Source organism: Ursus arctos, unplaced genomic scaffold (assembly GCF_023065955.2).
Source record: "Ursus arctos isolate Adak ecotype North America unplaced genomic scaffold, UrsArc2.0 scaffold_15, whole genome shotgun sequence".
NCBI classification, from domain to species: Eukaryota; Metazoa; Chordata; class Mammalia; order Carnivora; family Ursidae; genus Ursus; species Ursus arctos.
The window spans coordinates 4,953,994-4,974,666 of NW_026622819.1; the positions used below are offsets into that span (position 1 = coordinate 4,953,994).

At 51.6% G+C, this 20,673-nt stretch overlaps 1 protein-coding gene across 1 annotated transcript in view; it reads right to left on the reverse strand.

Annotated features, from left to right (window-relative positions):
* Positions 1–7,981: 7,981 nt before the first annotated feature.
* Positions 7,982–20,673, reverse strand: part of NSUN2 (NOP2/Sun RNA methyltransferase 2) — a 28,551-nt gene continuing 15,859 nt past the window's right edge. The window contains exons 10-19 of the mRNA XM_048224294.2: positions 18,967–19,040; positions 18,237–18,367; positions 17,746–17,842; positions 14,874–15,058; positions 14,534–14,626; positions 13,696–13,831; positions 13,269–13,349; positions 12,890–13,028; positions 11,601–11,640; positions 7,982–8,975 (exon numbers count right to left, since the gene is read on the reverse strand). Of these exons, the coding sequence (XP_048080251.1) occupies positions 8,648–8,975; positions 11,601–11,640; positions 12,890–13,028; positions 13,269–13,349; positions 13,696–13,831; positions 14,534–14,626; positions 14,874–15,058; positions 17,746–17,842; positions 18,237–18,367; positions 18,967–19,040 (1,304 nt within the window). The 3' untranslated portion in view covers positions 7,982–8,647. The remainder of the gene's footprint in view (positions 8,976–11,600; positions 11,641–12,889; positions 13,029–13,268; positions 13,350–13,695; positions 13,832–14,533; positions 14,627–14,873; positions 15,059–17,745; positions 17,843–18,236; positions 18,368–18,966; positions 19,041–20,673) is intronic.

Genomic DNA, 20,673 nt, shown 5'->3' on the forward strand with positions numbered 1-20,673 from the left:
CTCCTTGACCAGTAAGAAGTACTTCTGGGAGTTTATTCTCATCCACAAGCCTGGGCAACATTTGAAACGAAAGGTACAGTTTATTCACTACAGGCTTCGGGTAGTAGCAAAACACTGGGATCAACCCCAGAGTCCGTTCACGGGGTCTGGGTAAATGGCCCCTCTGCATCTTATGGAAGAATGGAGCTTCTCCTGGGAGATGATCTCCATGCAATATTATTCAATGAAAACAGTTGCTGGAAGCTGGACGTTCTGCATAGATGTCAACATTTGTGTGATGTGTGTGGGGGAGGGGGACACCTGGAAGGACAGACAGACTTCCCACTGGTGGCCTCATGGAGGAGGACGGGGCCTGGAGCCGGTTCGCCTCTCAAATACTGAACTCTCTGCACATTGAACTCTTTGAAACACAATTAAAAAAAAAAAAAAAAAGACCCACCCTCATCTCCCGTGAGCATGGTCACTCCTGTTTTCCATGTTTTTGAGCTATTTGTGTTTTGTGTTTATTATGTTTCCTCATTTCTATTTTTTCCCCCTTCCTCCGCTTTCCTTGGTTGGGTTGATAGAATTTGGGGACTTTTTTCCTGCAGCGGTTAGGAAGACATAGTGCCTCTCTGTCCTCCTGCCGTGTTGACAAGTGTGTCTCACGGGGGGGGGGGGGGGGCAGATGCCCGCGCTCGCCTGCGTGTGTGTGTGTGTGTGTGTGTGTGTGTGTGTGTGTGTACCCAACCCCAAGGGACCAATCCAATCTCCCCACATGCACATCTCCAGCCAGGAGTCTGTCTCCCAGGGAACCTAGGAAAGCAAACATTGCTTCATCGGCCTAATGAAAACTGTGGCCTCCCTCCCACGTAGGCCGGTCCCTCAGCACACCTTGGCCTTCCCTCACCCGCTGGGACCTGATTTCCTGCACTCACCACCGGGAGGGAGAGCCCTGCACTGTTATGCATTTACATTTGCTCTATGTCTCTTCTTCTGCAAGGAATGATTTGTCTAGCACGTTCAAAGAGCCCTGCGAAAATGTAAATGGGTCCAATGCGATCAGTGAGAGATGACTGGTTATTAAAAAGCAAATTCACAGGGTGCGTGGGTGGCTCAGTCGGTTAGGCATCTGTCTTTGGCTCAGGTCCTGATCTGGGATCGAGCCAGGTGTCAGGCTCCCTGCTCAGTGAGGAGCCTGCTTCTCCCTCTGCCCTCTGCCTGCTGCTCCCCCTACTTGGACTCTCGTTCTCACTCTGTCAAATAAACAAATAAAATCTTTCAAAAAAACTATTTTAAAAAAAGCATATCCATATGCCAGTACTGGACAGGTCCCTTTAGTGTCGGCTCTGGAGACTTTATACTGCTTGTGGTTGTCATGTTTAAAACTGGTTGAGCTATTTAGAAATTTTGTTATTGGGAAATGGTATTTGCTGCAACCAAAGTCCACCTGGAAAAACAAACCACAGATATTTATTTTTATTTTAAAAAGGGCAGTCTTTCTCCAGACACCAACAACAATCTTACAAAAAAATCAAATCAGAACAAACATTTGCATTATTTCCCAGGTGCTTGGATACTTTTAACACTGGGCCAATGTTTTCCAGTTTTTATTAGTGTTTTGTCCACTAGTTTAAAATACTAAAGTTTGGCTTTGAGGATGGGAGGGGCTGGTAGTGGGAGAGGTGTTCGAAGGCCGTATTTGCTGTTGGGGCCAGCTACTGGGCTGTGTGTCCCTGACAGCCTGGGGGAAGCGTCCTGAACGTCCCGTCCCCGAACCGAAGAGAAGGAAGGAGAGCAGGCCCACATGCCTGGCTCTAAGGGCCTCACTTCCCTGACTGCACTACCGAGACTGGGGACCGTCACAGCCGCACACTGTGTGAGCAGAACCCACAAGCTAAGCTGTTACACACTTCACCCACATGCTCTGTCTCCCCTGACCACAAGGTTTTATTTGATACCAGAAAGAACTAAGTGCTTATCAGTGAATGCCTCGTCTGAGCCTGAGCCAAAAAGCCCAGCAGCCATCTTGAAACACCGGCTGCCAGCTGCCGTCCTCAAGTATGTCCCACATAATCATGAATTCAGTTCCTAGCAGCCCCATCATGATGCCCATTTCACAGATGAGGAAATGGAGGCCCAGTGATGTCAAGAAACGTGCCCAGGGTCACGCAGTTGGTGGCCCATTGTATCCGCCATCTATGGCCGCCCAACAGATCGCCAGAGAATTAGGGGGCTTGAAACTGTCTTGTCTCTCCGTTTCTGTGGGGCAGGAATCTGGGTGTGGCTTAGGGGGTCTTGGGCATCAAGGTCTCTCAAGAGGTTGGAGTCTTCTCAAGACTCAACGAGGGGCACAGACGGTGGCCACACTTGTGGTAGACACAGCACAACAAATGAACTTGTCAAGTCACAATGCTGTACACCTGAAACTAATGTAAACTTGTGTGTCAGCCATACTTAAAAACCCCAAAACGACTCACTAGGGAAGGACCCACTTCCAAGCTCACGTACGTGGCTATCGGTGGGGTTCACTTCCATGGGAGTTGTTGGACAAGGGGCCTCGACCTATTCCCGCTCCTCCAGCATGGTGCTCACTTCCCACTCCTCCAGCAGGACGCTCTCTTCCTGCTCCTCCAGCACTGTGCTCACTTCCCACTCCTCCAGCATGGCGCTCACTTCCAGCTCCTCCAGCAGGATACTCTCTTTCTCCTCCTCCAGCACGCTGCTCTTTCGGCTCCTCCAGCAGGACACTCTTCCTGCTCCTCCAGCATGGTGCTCACTTCCTGCTCCTCCAGCAGGATACTCTCTTTCTCCTCCTCCAGCATGGTGCTCACTTCCTGCTCCTCCAGCATGGTGCTCACTTTTCAGTGACTGAGCTGGCACAGCAGGTGCACCAGGAAAGGTTATCACAGGAGGGCTGAGACCGCTGTCCTCAGGAAGGCACCAATACAAGGCTGGTTGCTGGCTGGCATCTGGGAACTTGATTTTGGGAGTGTTCCCCCACCCTAACTGATAAGGGGGATTCACTGTGCGTGAACTGTTTATGCAAACAATACAGTGAACACCTGCTTCCCTTGTGGAGGTCTGGGTCTTTGAATGTGCCCGTGTGGCCTGGGCGCTGAGTCTCCTGTGAGCTCCCATGGCAGACAATAGTCACACACGCTGCCCCATCTTGCTGGATGAACCAGGGGCACACTACGCACCTTCCCCGGTAAAGGGCTCTTGCAACTTCGTGCCTGCTTTCCTCCAGAGGTCACCCTGTGCCCCTTTCCCCAATCCCTTCCCTGTAATAAATCAGGGCTGTGAGTCCAACTACAAGCTGAGTCCTAGGGAACCTTCGAATTTAGAGATGCTCTTGGGACTCCTGATTCAGCAAGATAGGTCTAGCAAGACAGAGAATTCACCATCTCTGGAAACTTATCTTAGAATCTCTTTGCCTTGGGAGCCACTCCCTAGGTCCAGCCCACAGCCATAGGGAGCACCAGGGGTGGGGATCACAGGGGCAGTTTTGGAAGCTGCTATCATGGAGGGTGGGCGGCCGAGCCAGGATTCAATGTGAACAATTGCCTCCAGGGGCCAGGGGCCTACCCTCCACAGCCAGCTGTTCACCAGGTGCCAAGATACTGTGAGCAAGAGCAGAAGGGCAGCTTGAACTGTTTCCTGAGAAATGCTCTGAGGATAGACTTGCATTTACTAACGTGAAACATGAACCACAGGTCATGGACGTCCATCAGGAATTCTGCCTCTGGACTCACATGTGCATGCACACTTCCTGTATTGTTTACAATCATTTTCTGAATGGATACAACGTTCAAAATCTCCATCCTAACCTTGGCCTTGGCCCACTTAAATCCCCTCCCCCACAAGGCAACCAGTACTGCCAACCTCTTCCGCACCCTCCCTCAGTTAGCTTGTGCACTCCAAAAGTACGTGTTTCTGTTTACACAAATGGCAGCAGGGTAAACACACTTCCCTGCACCTTGCCTTTCTCACTTCCACTTCTTGGGGCTCCCTAGATTCTAGTCCACCAGGAGCTCCGCCACGTGGCTCCGGCTCAGTGAGTTCACCAGAGCTCCACGCACAGGGACCGGGGTCCTTCTGGTTTTCTGCCATTGTACTGGGTCAGGGCGGTGCACGTTTGTCATTCTTTCTAGGAAATTTATTTTATTCGTCTCAATAGGCGTTTCAAAGTTCAAAGGGCACAGAGAGTCTTAAGTGAAAAATCTGTCTCCCTTCTAGCCCACCTGAAACGAGCGCTGTCTCCTGACCCACGGGGTCCACTCCAGAGGTGGCCCAGGCACATACGAGCGTGTCCGTCCACAGACCAGAACCTTCCTCAGCCAGCTCTGCCATCTGCAATGACTTCTTTCTGGAGACGCCCCTTGCCAACTCGTGGATTACAATTGGAGGAAAAACCTTCAGTGTAATTGTTCATGTTAGTGACACCCCCTTTGATTTTTTTGGTTTGTAAACGGTCTCATCAGGCTTTGTTTAGCTGATTTTTCAATAACAGGGATTTTTAAAAACTTTTCTGCTCCCTGTGTAGTCTATGCCTCCTCCTAGCTGCCTTTCTGTGTTTGCTTTGATCCCCATCTTTGATGGCAGCGGCTGTGGTCAGATGTCGCTGATCCTGCTGGGGGTCTGGTCCCAATTAAGCGCAGGCTACACAGCATATGGGATGCGAAGCAGTGTGTTGGAGCAGCTTGTCCTTTCTGAGGGGGGACGTGACAGGCTCTATCTTGAGAGATGCAATAGTGAGGCCACGATCTTTAAGTTTTTTCTCTAGCTGGGCAGGGTCCAGAAAAGCATCTTCCAAAGACCTCCCGCTAGGAGACCGCGGTCAGGCTGCCCCACACATTCCGGGAATCGAGGGAAGGGAGGTGAACAGACAGCCACTATCCCCCAGCCCTCCACTGTGCCCAGCACCCCCAGGCCAGCAGTGAACCACCTGCTTCGAGAACCCAGCCAGGTCTGAGACTTAAGAATTCTGTGGGGCACCAGGACTGCTTCTCAGCCGCCCCCACAGAGGGATGGGCTTTGCTCTCTTCTCTATGACCGCCTTTCCATTTGCTTGCCGGCTTCCAGAACTGCAGTGTCTGCACTCCCCTTCCCTGGTTTTGTTACAATTTTGTTAGCGTAGTTTTTACTCAGGTTTGGGAGGCAGTGAAATTCTATGTGTGGATTCAATTCATAGCTCAACCCAGACCGACCATAATTATTCTGTTTTGATAAAAGTTCAAGTTTACTTTTGACAAAAAAGCTTAGAGATTTTAAATAGCATTAATCCAAAAAAAAAAAAAAGACACACACTTAAATATGACCTTTGTCCCTCTGTAGTTTCATTCATTTCTGGCAATTTTGAAAAGCTGCTAAAATCTTGAAAATAGATCCCAATGAAGTGGCTGCTGCAATGCGCCCGTCCATGAAAGGGGGCACACCCCAGGGCAGCGATGACCCCCCCCCCCCCCACGTATAACTGAGCTGGCTCTGCTCATGTTGGTCAAGAGTTTTTTAAAAATTGGACTCCTGGCTTTGTCTCTTACTCTGTGCCGGATTATTGCTTCCATTTTCTTATCTGTAAGCAGGGTAAATAACACCCCTCCCTCTGCCTCTACTAGCTTGTTGGATTAAATGAGTCACAGGTCAGTCATCAACTGATGGTCTCAGGCCTCCATATGCACCAGTCATGACCCTCTATCTAAACGGATCTGGGCCCTTAAAATGTGTTTTGCCAGCTGGCACCACGTGGTGCGTTGTCTGTGGGGGGCACCACGGAGACACTGCAGGAAGCCGGCCTTCTGCTGCTTGGCCGCGATGCCCTGGATCCCCGGGCTACTCACAGCACGTGGCTTCCCAGAGCCCGGCTTCCACAGTGCAGAGCGGCCCGCCGCACCCAGCGGCCAGCAGCCGTGCCCAGAATCAGCAGGCTTTTGCAGCACAGTGCCTCTGCTGAAAAGGATTTCCCTAGCAGCCTAGAGGGCAGATTTCTAGCAAGCCCAGCTGATACGGAATGGCACAACTTCTCTGCTATCCAGCCCTCCCAACAAACCCCAGGGAGGGAGGTGGCAGGTCTCCCCAGGCACAACAGCTGTTCTTCCTGTCATTCCTATATTCCTCGGCATCCTTTTTACTAGCCAACCCCCCATCACTCCAACCCCATTAGTTAGCAATGCTATTAAATTTTCCCTGTGCAAATGATTGTGTGGGTTCTCCCAAATCACTTAAATGCATTTTGATGGCCGGGCATTGTCCTGTCAGATGGCTGTTACTATCCAGGCCTTGGTTTGCTTATATGTCAAACTGGGAAGAGATCTGTCCAAATACACAAGGGTGTTCATTGTCCAAATGAGGTCACGGTAATTAGGAGACAGTGTGGACATAGCTGGTTTTCGACCTTGGCTCTGTCACGCAGCATTTGGTCTTGACAATCTACCCATGCCTGTGAATTAGAACGGCACTAAATAAAGTTTGTAAAGCACCTCAACTAGACAAATATTGGCCATCTTTACTGCAAAGAAAACACCAATGGTTATAATTTGTATCGCATTGTTAGATGAGGTAATTATTCAAACCAATGGTCCTTCAACCTGGCCACACATCAGAACCATGTGGGGTTCGGACTCCACGCCAGCCACACGCAAGAATCTCTACAATGCAGGGCCGGAGAGCCCCCTTTTAAAGAAGCTCTGGATGGGAAACTGCAAGAGAACTCAGAGATTCCCCTCAAGGTCATGGTGGCCCTGATCAGTGACGGTCTCCAGGGAAGCAGTGGGAAGGATGGTCAAGTGTGGCCTTGCCAGAGCCGCTGGGTGCGGGAGGGTCTGGATCCGTGTTCCAGAGCCAGCTGAAGGGGGGGATCAGAGCACGCAAAGGCCGTACAAATACATAAATGCGGTGGGGAAAATCAGGGCCATCTGATACAAAAGGGGTGATCCATACAGATGGAGAGGTGACAGCAGAACCCAGAACATGGGCTGGAATCAGACCTATTGCTGCGACAGGGTTTGAACAACTGGCAACTGTTTAAACAACTAGGGGCGCCTGGGTGGCTCAGTCATTAGGTGTCTGCCTTCGGCTCAGGGCGTGATCCCAGCGTCTGGGATCGAGCCCCACATCAGGCTCCTCTGCTGGGAGCCTGCTTCTTCCTCTCCCACTCCCGTTTGTGTTCCCTCTCTCACTGGCTCTGTCAAATAAATAAAATCTTTAAAAAATAAACAACTAAGACGCACGTGTTTCTATGTACACTATTGTGTGTATGTGTTCACAGAGACATTTAATTCCCCGTTCTGTCTGGTCTGTGAGAAATGACACCTTGTAGCAACGAACACGCCTAATTCCAGATCTGAAGTTTCTAACCACCAGGAGCTGGGGCTCCAGGGGTGCAACTTACTTCCAAGTATTTCAAAGAGCTGGGGGTATTGATGAAATAGGACTGTTAACAACTGTGCCAGCTAGGGGATGGGGACACGCAGGCTCGCCATGCCACTCTCCTGTCTGATGACGCTGAAACTGGCCGTTGAGGATGAGCAGCAGCACCAGCCCCCAGGACCCTGCCTGGCACACAGCAATGTGAAGGATGTGGGCACGCGGCACCTGCCTCATGAGCATCCCCTTCAGGTCCCATAACAACAGTGCCCAAGGGAGGCCGCTAGGGCTGCAGACGCTTCTCACCTTGCCAACCCAGCCTGCACCCACCCGAGCCTCCCGGCCACCCGAGCCTGCACCCACTTGAGCCTCCCAGCCACTCGAGCCTCCCAGCCAACCCAGCCTGCACCCACCCAAGCCTCCTGGCAGCGGAGGCATGAACGCTGCCGTCTGCAGGACAGGTGAGCCCACAGGAAGGGCTATAGGCCTGTCACACCAAACTACTTCCTCGAGAGCAACCTTCGCATTAAATTTCTTTTTACGAGCTAAGAATGCTGGAAATCTAATGTTTCCATTTACCCAAAAATAAGCTTGTTCCTTCCACCTCATGAAGAGTAAAACAAGTCATACACACATACACATCATCATTAATAATTTATTTAAATGTTCCAAGGATCCCAACCCCATTTAAAAACTAGAATTACAAAGCACTCCATTCAATAAAAGCACACAAAACCCTCACAGTTAGTATCACGAGACAGCTCTTACTCTGAGAAAAAGAGTTTATTTTACCTTTTGTTACAAAGGCACAGAAGTCATCTGACACCTCAGATATTAACCCACCACATATTAATGTCGCACTGCCAATGTGCAACTTAATGCAATTATTAAAGTTTACAGGATGGTTTTCCAACGACCCATAATGAGTTATAGATTCTCTCTATAAATAATAATTAAAAGAAACACCTGACTTTAAGACCAATATAGGCATAACAGAAGGGACCTGAAAATTCCTGCAAGGGCAGTTTGTTTCTTGAGAGGAGTAAGACTACCGCCGGCCAGAGGCACAACGGACCCAGTTTTGCCAAAGAAATAGTAAAATGAGCAACATCTAACAAAGCTAAAAAAATATATGAAAGCAGTACTGAGATCATCCACGACTAGTCTATCATTCCATCTGTCTCCAGTCTTCAAAAACCTGTATTTTACAGGCCAGAAGTTCTGGGTCTGGCTTTGGACACGAGGTGGGGGCCCCTGCGGGCTCTCCCCTCAGATGGCGCAGGGCCTCCTTGCCGGGTCCTCCTCACCGGGGCAGGGCGGCCTCTGCCGGGGCAGGGCCCGAGGGACCCGGGGCGGCATCTACACTGACGTCTGGGCTCATGTCCTCGCTGCTGTCTGCGGTGGCGGCCGGCTCCGCTCCGTGCTCGGCACTCGCCTCGTCCCCGGGCGGCCCACAGCTGCCCGCGCTCTGCTGGGCCACAACAGTCCCTTCCTTCTTCTTCTCTGCCGACACCTCCAGCCCCATCATCCTGAGATAATGAAGCCGTTCGTTCTTGGGCACGAAAGTCCGAATGGAGGCCTTTCCCCGCCATCCACATAACACAATGGGACACTGAAGGGTGTCTGGTTTCCTACAAAAAAGTGACCGTGTGTGAATATCAAGTGTCCTCCTAAGTGCTCAGGAATTCAGAGGCAATCTTTCCACAAACGATATGCCCAAAGCACTGGGAGTCATTTTAGCCTGTGATCCTACACACGTTTTTCTCAAACGAAGATCTGCTCCTGCGTCAAGTCCTAAATGTTCTCACATGCTCATGCTGGCCAGGTTTCTTTCTAAAGCTCCTAATGGAATAACCCCCAAATCCAGAGCTCACACACACTTTCAGTATCAGCATTTCCAAATACTTCCATCTTCTCAAAGGCGAAGACCCACCTGTGAGACCTCACGTCTGCACAGCCGGGCTGGGAGCCAGACCGCCCAGGCTGTTGCCACTCCGTGCATCCCCTACTTTGGGCGGGGTGACCCCAACTCTTCTCGGTTACTCACATAACAGGACGGACCCCCAGCATACCCTGTTCACCCGTTTCCAGCATCGGTGTTATCGGGGCCCAAAGCACCCCTGCTTTCCCAAGTCTGTGCGACCCCCCACAGGCTCGCCAGGCCACTACAAATCCCCTTTCCTTGGTGAAGATGCCAGTTACCATGTGACTCACGTGCCCCTAACCGAGGACCCTGCAGCACATCACCACTTCCCCGCAGTTGTGACTCTGCTCTCGTATTTCGGCCCCTAGAGCCCCATTAAATTAACTCTCCATCCCCCTCTAGGCCACGCCAGGCATCAGGGCTGCAGGCGGAGGAAGGAACTAACACAGGAGGGTTCCGATCAGGTTTGAAAAAAAAAAAAAAAAAACAAAAAAAACCAGACAACACAGTGAAAGAGCAGGGGCTGAACCAATGAGAGAAAGAGAGGGAAACTCCTCAGTGCCTTTCCATTCTTCCCTGCGTAAAGCCTGGACGGTACACCGAGAAAACATGAGGAGAGGGAAAAACAAGAGCCCCCAATGCCCCCCCGCTTCTGACGATCTAGCGGCTCCGGCGGCTGCCTCCGCACACGCACCAGCTCACAGAACTGGAGTGAGGGAGTGGAAGAGCACACGGTGTCCTTACCTTCCGGACCCGTTTCTGGGTCCCAGTCTAAACGCTTCTGCGACACCGCCCCTCGTTCCCAGCCAACCCACAGCCGTTTTCCTTTTCTTGGGTTTTCCACAAGTATGGAAGCAGGCCGAAGCCTCCCCAACTTAGACCTTCTCTGAGCCGGCCGCTCGCCCCAGAAAAGCCCGTTCGCTGCGGCGCACCGCACAGGCCCGGCAAGCGCGCTCTACCCCGGCTCCACGGCTCGGCGTGCGCGTGCGGCACCTCGCGTCTCTGCTCCTCCCTGCGTCCTCTCTCCTGCCTCGCGTCCCCCCGCCATCTCACGGACCCGGGCCCTCTGATACCGGCACGAGAGCCTGCAAACCCTGGTTCCCATCTACACCGCCCTTCGGAGCTGCGGCATCAAGCCCGCGGCTGACGCAGCTCGGACGCGCTCACGAGCCCTGAAGATCCACACCTAGAATGACCTGTCCCCTCAATTCCCAAACCTTCCATACAGCGGCCTGTGTCTCCTGCTGTCTATCCCACCATTTTTGAATTCAGTATGTCCTTTCTCCCCACCTTTCCCTCTACTGGACGACCCCTGAGCAACTCAAACCCAGAAGCCGACCCTGAACACTCCTGTACCTTTGCCACCCATAGCCTGCTTCGTCTGTGCGGCCTCCAAGTGCAGCCCGGCGGGACTCCACGTGCCCCACTCTCTCCAACCCTCGGTCCCTGGCTCCCGCCCCCCACCTCCCCTGCTGCCCCCCCCCTTGCCCCGCACCCGCAGACTCAGGCCCACGCACTGGCTACTCTCCTCACAGCAGCTGGAGGCCGTGGAGACCATGCAGGGGGCTCGGGCCTGCCCTCCGCTGCCAGCTCCACCCTGGCTGCCTTCTAGCTCGTTCCTTCCTCAGGACTGGTGCTGCTCAGCTTCCTTCTCACCACTCAGTGTCTGGCCAACCACCACCTCCCAGAGAGCTGCCCGAGACTCAACCTAAGCTCTCCCCCAGATCTCCCTCCAGCCCTGTGCTGTCTTCTTTCCTGCCCTTGGAAAGAGGTGGCTGTGACACGTGAAACCAGTCCTGGGACCAAATCCCGCCTCTGCCACTCCCTAGCAGAGGTGCACGGAGCACGCTGCCTGAGCTCTTCACCCGCTCTACCAAGTGCTGACCCTCAGGGCCTACTCTCCGCAGACTCCGGGGGACCGCGTGGGGACCTGTGAGCACCACGGGACAGCAGTCATGCAGGAGCGAACCCCACACCCTGCCTCAGAACAACACTGCCTGATGTGTGCGTAACAGGGAACCCACAGACAGGGACTGAACCCACGGTACAGACGGAAAGACTCGACCTCTCTCGGCTGTTCAACCTTTCCATTCATTCTGGTTAAGATAGACATCAGAACAGATCTCTCAGGCACAGAGAAGGAGTACTCTACATTTTACTCTCTAAATAACAATACGTCTGACCTGGACTGAATGTTCTCTAAGAAAGTACTTTGATGCTGACATAATATTTGTCCTAAAATTTCTACAACACTGTCTTTAGGACAATGCTCCTCAAAGGCTTCCATGATCATCTACAGTCCCCCCCCACTGGCAGGAGGGCCCACACTTACGTAGGGTCCGGTTCGTACTTCAGGACGATGCTCCCCTTGGCTGGAAGAGAAACAGACATGTGTTGGGGAAGCCTGCCTGTCACCAGCGCTGTCTGTGTGTCCAGCATTGCAGAGAGAGCAGTAAACAATCCGCACTCTTGGTCTCCAGAATCTCCATGGAGATGAGAGGACTCTCCTTCTAAAAACACAGAACCACCAGCAAACCGAGCACCACGCGGGGCAGTCCCGGCGGGGCAGTCCCGGCAACGTGGTAGGGGACTGCATGAGATCACTCGGGGGTTTAGGTGAAGCGACAGAGTCTCTCTCAGCAGCAGGGAGACAGGGATTAACTACTCGTTAAGTCTCAAAATTCAAGATGAAACAAATAATTGCTTCAACTTCCAGGAACAGCACGAAATACACATAAAAATTGTCAAAAATTATACTGCAATCATCTAAATGTAGGGATTGAGACAGAAAACAAGTGCAAACGGTCCCTTCATCCTTTAAAATAATCTCCACTTTAAACGCGGCTCCTGCCTGAGACACCAGCACAGATTCCGCCCCACGTGCTTTGTATCCTTCGGTTTCAGACACAAAACATAAAACCACATCATTGCAGTAACTTGATTTGTGCAGTTTTTGTGCCACCTGAGCCAGAAACAGTGAACAAAGTTATAAAAAATAAACAAGAATGAAACGAAAAACAAAATTAGAATTCTTGGTAGAATTATTTTTGTTCTTAGGTGAAAATATCACTAGAATAATTTCAAGTGGAAGTTTATAAAACATGAAAACAACAACGTGACCAAGGATCTATTTTGGGGGGGTTGGCCAAGCCGCAGGAGAAGCCGGCAACACCCGCATCCTGCTTCAACCCGGCTGATGAAATGCCAACCCAACACGACAGCCTGTGCCGGTTAGTGTCCTCCAGCTCGTGACGGGACACACATGAGCCCGCGCGCCAGCCGTGCCCTGCGTCCCCGCGGCCCTGCCCTGGAGGCCTGCTTGGCCGTGGGCACTCGGGACTCTGGCTCACGGGACAGCCAGGGACCGACACCTGCAGGCTGGTGGGCGGCACAGGCCTCCACCGGTGCCTGGGGAAACAGGGCAACCTGAGGGGTGCCTCTGGCCCTCGGTATGCTGACATGTGCCTTCTGTCTCCACAAAACCCTCTGGAAGCTGACAAGAGTCAGGAGAAAGCCACGATGTATTAAAATTTAAGACTGAAAAGCTCTAACAAGCTTGCACACCCCCATCTTCGTTGTCTTTAGGACAAGTCACACCTCTATGCAAGTTCAACTGCTTACCCAAGTCCTTGGCTTGGCTGTATGTCTCACTGCTAAGTTTTCTAAAAAATGGATTCTCCTGGGTTAATAGAATTTTAACATCTTCTATTGATACGGTGATAATTCTTGACTTAATAAACGGATACAGCGTGTATATTCCCTGTGGGAATAAAGAGAGGCCACCATCACGAATGAGAACAATCACCCGCTATCCTGGGGCCTTTCCACAAGCCACGTCCAGCCCCCACCTCCCTGCAGAGGTGGGCACCCCTGGGGGGAGTGTAAGCAGACGCGCCCCTGGGGTAGAGTGCGCAGGCCGCAGGCGCCAGCCCAGCTGCGGGGCATCCACGCCCGTGGGTTTACCACCGGCTGCCGCTACCAAGTCTATGTCCCAAATTACCTCCTGTGCCAAGCGAAAAGCGCAATCAAAATCTTCACCACTGTTATTCCGACACCACACTTTTATCCCCGTGTTTATGACCTGTAAGCGAGACAGGAAGATGACACACACATATAAATAAAAGCTGAATAATCAATTAAAACAACCCCTTCTACCCCAAGGAGGCAGAGCTGTGAGCAGGTGTGGGCAGAGAAGGAAAGAAGAATCGGAAAAGCGTTATAAGTCATCTGACCAAAGTAGGGCTTCTAGTAACCTCCCTGATGCTCTCAGATGATGCTGGTCTAGTGCGGCTAGTTTGGATTAGTAAATCACCAGAGCAGACATCAAACCAGGCAAGCCGGGGTCCCCTGCCCGCTGCGCACACGCTGAGCCGGCGCCAGGGGCGTGCGAGCTAGACCAGAAGCCCCCGCGGCCTGGCCACACGCACCTTCATCCGCTCGCTGTTGTTCACCAGCACATTCCTCAGCTCCTTGGAGACCATGTAGAGCTGCCTCTTCTTCCCTTCCGTCGTCCTAGTCAACAAATTCATCTTTGGGAACGAAGGATCCAATGCATAGAACTTCCTATGAACAAGACAGAGCTGCTTACAAGTGTGGTTCAAACAGGGACAGGCAGCCTCCAGCACGCTCTCTCCCCCGACAGCGCTCAGTTTCTCATCTGTGGCTCAGGGCACATGTGCTCTGCTGTGCACACCCACTGTCCACACTTGATCGAGTTCACCAGAAACAACTAGAGCAGGGACCCTCACTGACAAGTACAACTTTCCTCGCTCACCTGCTGCTCCAGTGACCTAACACCTAGGCCCACTGAGAAAGGTTCCGAGCCACAGGGCAGCGCCAAGTGCCCACCGTGGTGAATGGATACTGAGACTTGACTAAGCAGGAAGAGATAAATCAGAGCCTGTTATCCGAAGCACCTTCCCCCTCTGTTCCACCCAGAAGTTTCCAGTTGGGGTCCCCAACCTCCCACCCAGACCCACTCCCCACGTCCCACACAGGACCTGGGCAGGTGGCCTCGGCCACGGATCTGGAAGCTCTGCTGGGGAACTGACATTCGGGCCGCAGTCCAGTCCCCACTCCCCCCAACCCCTCTCGCCCTCGGCATTTTACAGTCTCTGGCGGCTCACCGTACACTCTCTTGTGTCATCTACCAAACGGTTATGAGGGGGAAAAAAGATGCTATACAGAACTAAATAAAAATATATGGCCAAATGTGAGCAGTTACACGTTTATAACAAGAATTTATTAAGCTGAATTAATCCTTACTGGATAGGTGGAAATAATGGATCATCTTCAGGAATAAATACAAACGGGTCTTCTTTAAATCCAAACAACTTCATTTTCTTAGATGGAGGAGGACTGAGGAAGGAATCAGGACAAGACACATGCACCATAATCAGTCCCAAAGCAACACGCCAGCAGCGCACTCCCCCTGCCCACCGGCCCTTCTCCTCAGCCCTGTGAGGCCTGGGCTCTCCACACGCACTCGACGCCCCGCCCACCGCCACCACACACAGTGGCACCCACCTGCCGCAGGACGGCCCCACGTCCCTGCAAGCTAAGGGGCTGGAAGACAGGAGGGTGCAGACAGAACCCCTTCTCTTACCCACACACTCCGTCCTTCTTACTTCCGCTGTTCTCTACATTCTCAGTTCTTTCCGTTATGTCTGTGTCATCGAGCCCACTGACGGCTTTACTTTCCGGCTCAGCGGGGTCTGCAGCGGCTCCTTCTGTGGGGTGCGCAGGGCTGGACCGCACAGGCTCTCTGGGCTCCACCGGCTCACCCTGCAGCTGCAACAGGGGGCACGTGCGTCTACACTCCAAGCACAACCCACTCTACACTGCCGCAAAAAAATGAACACTCGCTACACAAAACCCATCGTATTTCTCTACGGCATTTGACATATAGAAGGCAACAGAATGTTTTGGAAATATCTTAAGTCTACTCGTTGTTACATGCAGAAATCTGGGGCACTGTTTCCACCTTAATCCCCTCAAGGGCACATACAGGCTACTTCCCAGTGAATGCCGACAAAGCAGCCCGCTCGTCTTCGTTCCGAGACGCTACTGTCACCCGCGCTGTGTCAGGCGCGCTCAAGGACGTACGCGGGCCAGACACGATCCCCGGAACAGCAGGCGGGGCCAGGACACGTGTGTAAGTAACTGCAGCCTGGGGAGGCCAGTGCCACCGCCCCGGATATAGGGCACCTGGAGACAGGGCCCCAGGAACGGGAGGCAGGCACAGGTGCCCCAGTATCAATCTGGCTTGAAGAACAAAACAGCTGACTTACTGGAACTGCTTCATATACATTTTATACAAAACATTATATAAAAAATTATTTAAAACGACATGTCTTAACAAGTCACAGGCAGGTGAATTTAGGACACTTGGGCACAGAAAAGTGAAACACACTCCCAACGGTCACAAAGCTCTAAAGCAGCCGAGCTGGTGGGACTCCATGCTATGCAACACCGCCTCCCGGAAAATACCTTTTACTTAAAGGTAAAAGACAACAGAGACAAACAGTCACCCGAACACCCTGCCCTGGTGGCGATGGCCTGTGCCCTGCCTGCCCCCTCTAGCTCCTGGAAATGCTAGTCCTTCTCCCTCCCAGCCCGTCTCAAGAGCCCCCTCCCCACCACGCTGCTTCTGCGCCATCTCTGCTGAGCGCCACCCGCACGCTGTCAGCTCGGCTTGCCCGGCTGGAACGCCAGCTCTGTGCTTACAGGTGTCCCCACTTCTACATCGGGGCGTCCTGAAGACAAGGACTCTACCTGAGCTGTCCCCGTGTGCAGGGCAGGTGACCAACACCTATCTCCTCAGTGGAGGGAACGAGGAACCGAGGAACCGGGATAACAACAGGGAAGGCGAGGCGGACTACCACTACAGGAGCAGGTGACAGCAAGCCGTTCTACACAGCCACACCCCACACCAGAGCGGCAGATGCCAAGGAAGTCCGAGGCTCATCTATGTAGGCGGTCCCAGAACAAACACATCCACGCAGCCCGAGGGCGAGGCAGCCCGCGCTGGGCACACACTACTGGCTCAACACCCCCCCCCCCCCGCCACAGTGCAGTGCTAGAGCCGTGAGCTGGGCCAGCTTTCTCACTGCTTCCATGGTGACCAGTGCAAGGAAGAGGAACCTCAGACTGTAAGTTCACGTGGTTTTAAAAACTTAGTATGAAAGCACGGAAAATACCTCGTTAATAACTTCTTATATGATTACAACAAAATAAAATTTTAAGTCTACTGGGATGAATAAAATATTAAAATTAATTTCACTTTTTTCCTTGTACTTTTTTTTTATTTTTTCAAGATTTATTTATCTGAGATAGAGAGTGCACGCATGGAGTGGTGGGAAGAGGGAGAGGGAGAAGCAGACTCCCCTCTGAGCAGGAAGCCCGATGTGGGATTCAATCCCAGCACCCTGAGATCATGACCTGAGCTGAAGGCAGACCAACTGAGGCACCCAGGCGCCCCTGTGTGCACTCTGAAAAGTGGCTGCAAGGACATGGAAGTTATACATGCGGCTGGAACTCCACGTCGGTGACAAGGCTGTTCAGAGCTCCCGACCCTGGAGTCCGGGACCAAGGAGAGTCCAGAACAGCACACAGAGTGAAACACTCCAGCCTCCCGCAACCAGCACGGTGCCTGCCTGGAAGTGCCAGGTCCACTCCTCGGCCCGTGTGAGGCCTTACACTCAGACGTTCATGTGGGCTAGCCATATCCCAGGAATGCTTCCCTTTCTGCCTCTCCAAAGTCTAAGCATTCTTTGTCCTCCTTCGAAAGCATTCATCTGAAAGAAACACTGACCTTCAGACCGTGATCCCAGCCATGTTCTGACATTATGGAAAGGCTGAGGTACGAACTAGCGAAATAAATGTCATGTTGATGAAGAGGAGGACAGCAAGTACTCCATGGCAAGACTCGACAGGCTGCCCTCCTACTCACCCTCCCCGCTTCAGGGCCTCCTACAACAACCCAGGAGGCAGGTGATTCATTAGGATGGCTCGTGCCTTCTCTGTCTCCTTTTCGGCCAGCCCTGGACAAAGTCTCTATCACTGTCCCTCACGGCCAAAGGGAAGACAGACTGGCCTGAGGCCGGCAGAGTTCTGTCAACATGCAGTGGGCTCAACTGAACCAACCCCCAGGGAACAGAAGACAGAAGCCAGCTTGGGGGCTCTGACTCTGAGACACAGAGGAGTCATTATATCTTTCCAATTTTTATTAAAGAACTGGACTTCAGATGCAGAAGGAATATAATCCCCCAAGTCTGCCTTTTTCATGCATCTATCCCTTTAAGACATGGCTGCTTTTTGGAAAACTCAAAATTTAAATGGATCCCTGCCCCACTCCACACATGCTCATGCTCAGCTGTTCTCCACACCCAAAAATGTTCCACTGCCCACTGTCACCACCTGCCCGGAATGCACAGAAAGCTTACACGATATGCCACGTTATCTCAAAAGATGCTTACCTTTGGTGGACGTTTATTCCATGGCATTGAAGACTTTTTCACTAATACTGCCACAAAGAACCCTCCAGTATTTTGATGATGTGGTAATATCCTAAGACTGAAAAGAAAACAAAAAACAAAAAACCCTACAATGCGCTTTTTCACTGATTCAAACTACACTCTTTTCGTACTAAGACAAAAACTGCAAAGATGACCTGTGACAGAGAAATCATGTCTTCAGGTCAGTATTCATCCAAACCTCACTCCTGGGACGGCCAGCGTGTGCTCTGCACACAGTTAAGGTGGCGTGCAAAGTTCGAGCGTCTGGGTCCTCATCACTTGCAGTATTTACGAATGCTCAATGCCAGCAGCCAAAAGGAAATGAGAACTTCTTTCTGGCCGGCAAGGTCACATACCTTAGGTCGGCCACATGCACGGCCCAGGCCTTGCAGGAATGCCAGAGGGCCCCAACTCCCCACCTTCCCAACCCTCGGCAAGTCCCACAAACTCACCAACGCTCTAGGTGCATCGCCTGTAACTTCTCCGGGTCCTTTGGTGGGAACATGGTGGGCCGGATCTGGGTATGTCTGCTGTGAGGAACACCCTCCCACTCCGTAAACCACTGTCCGTCTTTCGTCATTACCTGCAAAAGGAGAGGGCAGGACCCCAAATCAGCCCACTGTCTAATAATAAGAAAATCACAGGGTGCTCATGTAATGCTCTCAAACATGATACACGGCAGCTCTCACTGCTCTCCAAAGCTGAGACTGTGTGGGAGAAGAAAAATGAGACGATCTTGTATTCCATCAAACAGAACCATCATTTTGTAAAAGAGCATTTTCCACGTAGGTTTTGTTTTTGTTTTGTTTTGTTTTAAATAAGCCTCAGGTTGTTTCTGGTTTAAAATTGAAAAGTAAATTGTTTCATATTGGAAACGAAGCTTGAATCCCAGCCAGTAATAAAAACACAGCAGAGCTACGCTTACAGGGATAATACACAAAATTGATTTCTCATTGCAGAATAAAGGCAAGGACACTTTCCCATTTCCAGAGAAAAATAGCTGTAGAATCGTACCATTTGTCATTCAACAGAATTTTGAAATTAACTCTAAACCAAAACTGTACCACCAAAAGTCGTATTTACTGACATTACCCAAATGTGGCCGCTGTACAACGGTCACGACTCTGAAGCCTGGCCAGTTGTACCTGCTCTCAGGAGCCAGAGTTCTCCCAGAAAGATTACCTTCCAATGTGTGATGCCAGGCATCCATTTTAGTCCTGGCAGCTCAGAAGACACGTCAGCAAGCTCCAAAGCACCTACGTAGAAAAAAATAATAATAATAATTTTCCGCATTGCGCCCAGTGAAAAAAAACAGATGCGAAAGATCACACAGCGTGTGGTTTTATTTCTACAAAATGCCCAGGGAGAGCAATTCCATACCAATGGAAGGAAGGGCAGTGGTTCCTGGGGCAGGGGCGGCACAAGCAGTGAGCGCACAGGGGCCTGCGGAGCGCTTCGGAGCAGGGGGCGGGCGGCGGCAGAAACGGCCTAAGCCTGGCCTGTGGGGATGGCTGTGCGCAGAAACTCACTAACAGTCACTAGTCGTACCCTTAAAACTACAGACACTGTGGCACATGAGTTACCGCACAACGGAGGCAAGCGGCAGCTGCAGAGTCCCACGGCGCGTCCGACGTGAGACCCGTGGCAGTGGCGCACGCGCCCCCAAGAACATACCACGAGGCTAGGACTCCGAGCATTCGACCCACTCCTGGCTTTTAGACACATGCCAGTTAGGGGACATGGGTCTTCATGCCTTTACGTCTAGTAAACAACCCAGAACAAAAAAGTAACATTTGAAGTGAACTTCGAAAATTTCTAAACATTCTGTTTCAGGCCCAAGTTAGTTTTCTAAACTTGCCCAGCAGGGCAACAGTCCAGCTCTAAAAACACTGTGTCCACAGGGACAGTATCATAAGAAGCTGTAAGATGGGGCCACGAAGGGAACCCTTTCAAACACGCCTCCAACCACAGATCACAGATACAGACTGGAACCCCGCACAGAAGAGAAAATCCAACAAAGCTCCGCAGATGCTATGAAACACTCAGACGATTATAAAAATAAAGCAAAAAAGTCCTCAAGGAAGAGGTGTCCTCGTAAGAAATCTTTGACAAAAGCACTGTGCTGACTTATACTATTCTATCTAAATATTCTTACTTCTAAAACCAAACACTAAATAACGCGGGTTGGCAGAAATTAGCTTTGTCCCACACGCCCTGCCCAGGCAGGGCTCAGCAGTGACTCCCCGCCAGCATGGGGGTCAGGAGATGCCGATGCTGGCCCCAAGTGTGCAGACTGAATGCCTATCAGCCACCCTGCCTGCAGCCAGGTCTGAGCTCCTTCAGGTGGGGCCCGCACCCCTACCAAATCCTCAGTCACTGTCACGTACAAGGCTCAGCAAAGGACTATTCTTCCACGAAGCCATGCGTACACATGCGCCTCTGACAAGATGATGGAGATGGGAGTCTACACGGCGGTAGAAACCACCACATGCAGAAAGATGGCTGTCACAGCAAACTCAGAGTGGACCCCCACCTGCCCAGTAAGAAAATGACACAGCAGAGGACAGCCACGGTTACAGTCACCACTCAATGCCATCAGTCCTTCTCTTCACATGCCTTTGAAATGAAGTCCCACCACAAACATAGACACCATGACCCTGCAAAGAGCACCATTCAGAAATCATGCCTTTACACAGGCCAACTTATGCATAGCCAAACAAAATAAAAACAACATACTAAATTCCAACCTCAAGGACACCAAAGGTGAGAACCACTAGAGAGCAAACTACACACAGCACAGGCCAGTCAGCACTGCAAACAAGGTAACTAGAAGCTGAAACAGCTGTGGATACTTGTCTCAGTGTTTACGTTCCAACTTCCTTCATACGC